The sequence below is a fragment of the Panthera onca genome, chromosome C1, assembly GCF_046562875.1.
Source record: "Panthera onca isolate mPanOnc1 chromosome C1, mPanOnc1 haplotype 2, whole genome shotgun sequence".
NCBI lineage: Eukaryota > Metazoa > Chordata > Mammalia > Carnivora > Felidae > Panthera > Panthera onca.
Genome location: NC_138346.1, coordinates 220,900,058 through 220,906,992, shown reverse-complemented (window position 1 = coordinate 220,906,992; position 6,935 = coordinate 220,900,058). Strand labels below are relative to the sequence as shown.

The window sequence follows — 6,935 nt, the reverse complement described above, 5'->3', positions numbered from 1 at the left end:
AAATGAAAGAAGAGGCAGAGGCTGGAGCTTTCTGGAGAATTTACTGACCAGCAGGGGTAGGGGTCACAGTGAGGCGCCCGACCGGGGATGCCCTGGGCAGGGTGGCCGCACTTGCCGCAGTGGGGCTCAGGGGCCTTATTGCTGCTAGGCCGGGGCCTCCCCCAGACCCCTGTCTCCCGCCCCCCACCCCCAGTGCGGCCCGCGGACGCACACGCCCCATGCACATGCTCCCGTGTGCAGACGTGGGCGCGGCCGGGGGCCGGCCCCCTTCCCTGTCAAGACCCTCTCCCGGCTTCGCTTCCCTCTGCCGGAACTGGCCCCGAGGAGCAGCCGGGTTTAAGTAACAGACGTGGTCCCAGCCCAGGCGCAAGCGAGACTGCAGTGCGCGGGGGCGAGCAGGTGGTCCCGGCCGCCCGTACAGGTGCGCGCGCCCCCGCTCGGGGCCCGCCGTCCCGGCCCCCGCGCCCTATGCGGCCGGACGGCCGGGGTTCTGTCCCCAGGCCGGCAGCCTGCCCCGCCCCGACCCCCTTTTATAAAAAGAAGAGGAGACAGCACCTTCCGCTGGACACGCCCGGCGGGCGCCCTGGCCCGGGGCGGCCGTCCAGTCCCGTGTGCGTGGGCGCGTTGGCCGAAGGCCCCGCGAGTCCTGCGCGCGGCTCAGAGGTGCCGCGGGCTCGGGTGGCCGTTGTGGTAGAGTTTCTGCTTCACGTGCACCATGTTGCCGGCCGCCTCCTCGAAGGGCCTGTGCGGCCGCCGGCCCAGCTCCCGCAGACTGCACAACTTGGGCAGCCAGGTCCACGAGCCGTCTGCGGGGCAGGGGCGGTGTCAGAACGCGGTCGGGTCGGAGGCCCGGACCCGGGAGAGGCGCGGCGGGTTGGGAGCGCGGCCGAGGAAAAGCATCGGCGGCGCGGGGCGGAGCCAGGCATAGACGCAGAGGGTGAGTGGGCGGGGCCCTTTCGGGGGCGTGGCCGGGGCGGGGCGCGGGCGGGGTCTCCTGAGGGGCGTGGCCGGCCTGGGGTATGACCTGGGCGGGGCGCGGCTGAGAGAGGGCGGGGTCTTTGTGAGGACGTGACCGGGCTGGGGATATGACCTGGGCGGGGCGCGGCTGAGGCAGGGCGGTGCCCTGTGGGGGCGTGGCCGGACGGTGGGCGGGGGCGTGGCCGGGCGAGGGAGAAGATGGGGGCGGGGTCTTGGCCGGGGCGAGGCCAGGGAGGGCTCGGTGGGCGTGGTCTGTCGGGGGCGGGGCACCGTCGGGCGGAGCCGGAGAGGGCGGAGTGGGCGTGGTCTCGTGGCCGTTGGGGTGGAGGCGGGGTCGCGGGGGGGTGGGGCCGCCCTCACTCACCGTAGCGCCGGCCGGCCCTCCAGGCGCGCACGGCGCAGTGCAGGACGCCGTCCATCCACACCAGGAACCAGCTGATGCAGAAGCCGAGCAGCAGCCCCAGCATGAGGTCGATCTCCTGCTTGGTGACGTTGTCTGTCACGAAGTAGTTCTCGGAGGCGTCCACCACCGACTGGTCCCCGTCGTAAGGGATTACGTAGTGGATGTGGTGCCTGGGGGCGGCAGGGCGGGCTGGCACCTCTCCCGCGGGGCGGGCAGCGACCCCGGCGGTAAGCGGCACCCATTCGCCCCGCTGGTCTTAGAAGCAGCCCTTGTGCGGAGCTGAGGTCAGGAGGGGGCCAGCGGACTCGCCCAGGGCCCAGTGTGCGAGGCCAGGGGTCAGAGTGAAGCCCCGCGCCTGGCCAGGGATGTGCCTGCCCCTCGTATCACCCTCCTTCCTCCTGCCCCGGGGCTCAGAGGCAACCCTGCGGGGGTCGCGGGAACACAGCGCAGGTGAACAAGCTGTTCCAGTGCGAAGGCCCCGGTCACGGTGTCCCCATCTGGTGGCAGGGTCACAGCCCACTTGCCGGATGCGGGGGCCTGCTGGTTCCTAGGGGTCCATTCTTTTGTCCTCCCATCCCACTGGCTATGTCCTTTCATTACCTTCTCTGCGGAGAGCCTAGTGGGTCAGCCCTGCTCTGGGCCTCTGGTCTTCCTTCTCCACCCTTTGCGGGCACCTCCCTTTCCTCAGTTCTCTGTGCCGGAGGGGAGGCTCCCGGGGCTCTGCCGGGTGTCCGTCTCCCACCCCCTTTCCTGGGGGAGCTCTCCTGCCGGTGTCCCCTCGGAGCCGCACGTCTATGCCCTGCTCGGCTGCTCCTGGGATGTTCCAGCTCTCCGGGGCTCCCTCCCACGTGTTCCATCGTCCACCAAGGTCTGTGCGGTGTTTCTCAGCCCCCCCTTCCCTCAACTGGCCAGGCCCCGGGCCGCTGAGCCCTCTGAACTGCAGCCCTGCTTACCTCTGCAGAACTCTGAACTCTCCCCACAAGGCTCTCTCCAGCCTCGGGCCTGTCTGGATTCCCTCCTCCTCCAAGAAGCCCTCGGGGCTCCCGAGGTCCTGGGTCAGGCAGCTCTATCCTGGAGATAAGCACCCAGGACGACCCAGGCCCGTCCCCACTCCCACCTCTGCTTCGGCCTGCAGGAGAGCCCAGGAGAGGGACCGTGGGGCCCACCCTTGGCCCCTGTCATCCTCACCGGCTGCAGCCCTCTCTCTTGCCTGGCAGTGCAGGGACCACTCTGGGGCCCTTCTGCCCAGGAGGCCACCTCTCCCGGTGGCCCTCCTCCTCCTCGAGCCCCTCTGCTGGTCTCCAACTCTCCAGCCCCACCCCCCTGAAGTCCCCGCTGCCCCCCACGTCTGTTCTGAGCTCTAGCTGCCTGTGTGGCGTCTCCACGTGGGATCTACAGACACCTCAAACTCACACCTAAAAATAGCTCCTCCCTCCCCAAACCCCTCCCCATCCTCCCCTCAGTAACTGGCACCTCCGCCCGGTGTTCAGCCAACACAGGTCCCTGTTCCCCACCCCAACCTCTCGACTGGCCACATTCGCTGCCCCCCAGAGGGACGGTCTCGAAACCAGAAACCGCACCGCTCTTCCCTGATCACAGGTCCCTGCTGCTCCTTCCCTGCTGATGTCCCTGCACCAGCGGCGGCCACACAGTGCCCTCCTCCCGGCAGCAGCCCAGCAGGGATGGCAGCGGGCAGGCCTCTACTCACACCCCTTCCTGCTCCTCCTGGGAACTCCCGGAGGCCATCCCGCTCCGCATGTCCCGAGTGGTCCCACCTCGGCCACAGCCCCACGGAGCAGCAGGGGCCACCAGCCCGGAGTCAGTCGGCAAGGACGGCCCTGCTCCTCTGTTGACAGTTTGTCAGGAGCCACCATGAGTCACCAATAAGCGGCGGAAGACTGTTAATCACCACCCGGAATGTGCAGCCGCTGCCGGTTGCCCAGGAGCAGACTCATGACCCTTTCGAGGTGCCCGTCACTTGGGACGCACCGGGCCGGGCAGGCTGCACCGGGGCTGTTAACAGGGAGCGGCACGGTCGCCTTCTGCTCTACCCAGCCTTCTGGGTAGACCCCAGAAGACCCCCGGCGGGGCCTTCCTCAGCATGCTGCCTCGTGCCCCTGGACACGCAGCCGGCCAAGGCGGGGAGCTTGAAGACCAAGCTGCCACGGAAGCCAGAGACGCCCCCGGTGCCCTGGGGCAGGGTGAGGCCAGGGCCCCAACCAGCCCTGGTGGTTCGGGACCTCCAGGGGGTCGGAGGTCACAACCCGTGCCCCCGGCCCTGGCCTGGCCTCTGCGGTTCCTCCCTGCCCCTTACCCTCCTCCTTCCTCCAAGTCAGGCCCCTGGGGACAGGGGCTCGGGTCTCCCGTGTGCCCACGCGTTTTCACGATGTGTACACACATGGGTCTTGTCTGGGCCACGCATGCTGCCTGTGTCTGCCTGCGGTCCGATGCATGTTGTGTATACACGCCGGCCACATGCACAGGACGTGGCGTGTATACGGGGGTTCAGGCCACGAGCTCCGCTGTGCGTGTGCATGCTTGCCCGGGCACGAGCACGGTGCGTATCACATGGACGTGCGCATGCACTCAGTTTTGCACACAGCCATCCTCTGTGGGTGTGCGGCCTGCTCACTGCACACGGGGAGTCCGCCGTGGCGGCTCGTGTGCGCGGTTTACACACGGATCCCTCGCGTGCAAAACTGTTCTCTGCAGACACGTTTGCTGCGCCCACACGGAGCACCCGCTTTGCCGCACTGTATGATCCGCACGTGCCGCGCGTCCACATACATGGCGTCCACACGTACCACGCCGCACACTGAATTTACATATCCCGTATGAGGTGATGTGTACACAGCACACACGTGGACATGCGCACCCGGAAACTGCGGCGGGTGTGACTCTCCGTGTCTTCTGCACCCACGGACACGCTGACCTGCACACACGGGACCAGGAGCTCCCGCCGCACCTCCGTGGGCACTCGCTTTACCTGAGTCCGGACGCTACGGGTGACGCGCGCACACACCCTGGGCAGATACGCTCGGAAAGCAAAGCCCGTCTGCCCAGACGGGCCCTCGGCGGGAGGTCACAGGCACTTACACGCTGGTCATAACACGATGGCCCACACACACGTAAAATGTGCATTCCTGACGTTTATGGAGCTCGGAGCCCGGGCCTCACGGGGCGCCCACTGCCAGCCACCGGGAGGGTCTCGAGACCGCCCCGGTTTATACCCACTCGTGGCCGTGGCTGTCTTAGGAGGTGGCGGGGCTGACCTTGTGCCTTTCCTTAGCCTGGGGCCGCGTGCACCCGGAAGGAACACAGGGATCTCTGGGAAAGAGCAGCCACCCGCCCAGCAAACGCTTCTGACGGTTCTTGGCCAGCACCCGTGAGGGTCATTTACACGCCCCTCTCTACCTTCCTGGACGTCTGTGTTCTGCTTTCCACACACCGGTCTGCACCCACGGGCACGTGGCATGCATAGTGAGGCACGAAACTATCCTCTCTTACACAACCCCCCACACCCACTGTGTGCGCACACATGTCCGTGGAGCAGAAGTACAGGACAAGGGTGAGGAACACAGCGTCTGGGCCCACGCCCCTCGTCCCTTACTAGCTGTGTGACCTTGGGCGAGTCTCTACCCACCCAAGCATCTTTCTGCTTTTTTTGGCCCCGGCAAGAGGGCTTCCTGTGGGGATGGCGTGCATGCGAATGTGTACGTGTGCTATGTGTACGCACATGTATATGCACAGACAGTACACATATGCGCGTCTCATGAGAAGATGTTTATTTTGTACATGGACGTACAAACATGCATGGCCAGGAAGACTCCATTACTACATGTGCACAGAATGGGGGCGTTCACACGGTGGATGTGGGGGCCTGGGCTCTCCCATCCCTCTCTGAATGACCTTGAGCAAGCCACACCCAACTCTCCCCCAGTCCCTCCTCTGTTTAGGGAGAGGGTGGGACCAGATGGTCTGCCCACCTTGACCTTCTGCACTTCCCCGTACCTGGCTCGCAGGAAAGTTCACGAACATTAGTGCAGGGCCCGGGGAGGATGGTGTACTCTGTGGGCACGGCCGTGCGCAGGATCCTTCCTGACACACAGGACTGGACTGTCGCCCTCCTGGCTTCCAGGCCCTGGACCCGGAGGCCCAGGGCCCATTCCGCTCATCGCCCTGGCACAGGCCCTTTCTCTAAAGGCATTTTGGGAGGGGGTCCTGACTACCCGGGCATGCTCCCCCTGCTGGAAAGCGATTGGCCAATCCCCAGGTGCCCAGCGGAGGCTGGTTAGTCCTTCCCCCCGCGGGCCTAGCGCAGTCCTGCGGCCAGGCCCGCTTGGGGCTCGCCTGCGCCCCAGTGGGCCCTGCCGCCGCCGCCGCCGCCGCCGCCGCACATGTGTGATCACGCGTGTGCCCAACCGGGCGCGGACTCACCGGCCACAGTTGCAGTGGCAGACGCGGTCCTCGCCCCGCAGGTGCGGGAGGATGTAGTTGTGGAATCGGTCCAGCAGTGCGTTCATGTCCATCAAGCACGCGATGGCCTGGAAGAGCCCATGACCGGTCAGCGCCGAGGAGCGGGGCCTGGCCGGGGCCCCGGGGCGGGGGTTGGGGGACAGGGGTGCGGCGCGCTGAGGGTGGGGGAGCGCAGGCCAGGGGTAGGGGTGCCCGGGGTAGCCCCAGAATCAGGGAGCTCAGGGCAGTCGGGATGGGGAGCGCAGGCCGGGAAGGGGGAGCTCGGCGCAGCCCGGGATGGGGAGCGCAGGCCGGGGATGGGGAGCGCGGGGCAGCCCGGGAGGGGAGCGCAGGCCGCGCGGGCCGGTAAACAAGGCGCGGGAGGTGGGGGAGGCGGCGCGCGGGCGCGGGAGGCGGGCGCGGGCGCACGGGAAGCCCCTCCGCTCACCATCACGATCGACGCCCCCAGAATCATGAAGATCATGGTGTTCGCGCTCATGGACATCGGGCGGGGCCGGGCCGGGCCGGAGCGCCGCCCCCCGGCCCCGGCGCCCCCCCGGCCCCGGCCCGATGCTGGGCCCCCGCCGCCTCCGCAGAGGTCAGCCCGCCGCGCACCCGCCGGGGAGGAGGCGCGGGGCGGGGCGGGCAGGGGACGCGGCCGCTCCCGGGGTCGCTCGGCCGCCCGGCCGCCGCGCTCGCCGCGCCCGCGCGCTCCGCTCCGCCCTCGGCCTCCTCCCTCCGCGCGCTCGGCGCCGCTCCGGCCTCCGCTGCCTGCCCGCCCTCCGCGCCCGCCTCCCGGGAGGGGCCGCGCCGCCCGCCCCGCCCCGCCCCGCGCCGTCGGCCGGACCCCTCCCCGGGGACCGCAGGGCGGGATCTCGTCCCCGTCTGGCCAGTCCCGACCAGACCGGTCGTTCCTGGGGAGGGCCCTGCGCCCTCCCGGACCCTCCGCCCCAGCGCTCAACCGAAGACCCCTCCTCCCGGGTCGCGGGGCCGCAGGCAGGTTGGTTGGCACCCGGCTTCCTCCAGCAAGTACCTGCCTTTGGTGGAGCGCCCGCCCTGCAGGGCCGCTGGGGAGCTGCCAGGGAGGTCACTCCAAAGC

General features: G+C 68.6%; 1 protein-coding gene across 1 annotated transcript; it reads right to left on the bottom strand.

Moving 5' to 3' along the window:
• Positions 1–22: 22 nt before the first annotated feature.
• Positions 23–6,916, bottom strand: TMEM240 (transmembrane protein 240). Its single transcript, XM_060621927.3, has 4 exons — positions 6,285–6,916; positions 5,819–5,925; positions 1,343–1,551; positions 23–806 (listed from the first exon to the last, which is right to left on the bottom strand). Exons 1-4 carry the CDS (start codon positions 6,339–6,341, stop codon positions 658–660), a joined length of 522 nt encoding a protein of 173 aa, XP_060477910.1. The 5' UTR covers positions 6,342–6,916; the 3' UTR covers positions 23–657.
• Positions 6,917–6,935: the final 19 nt, after the last annotated feature.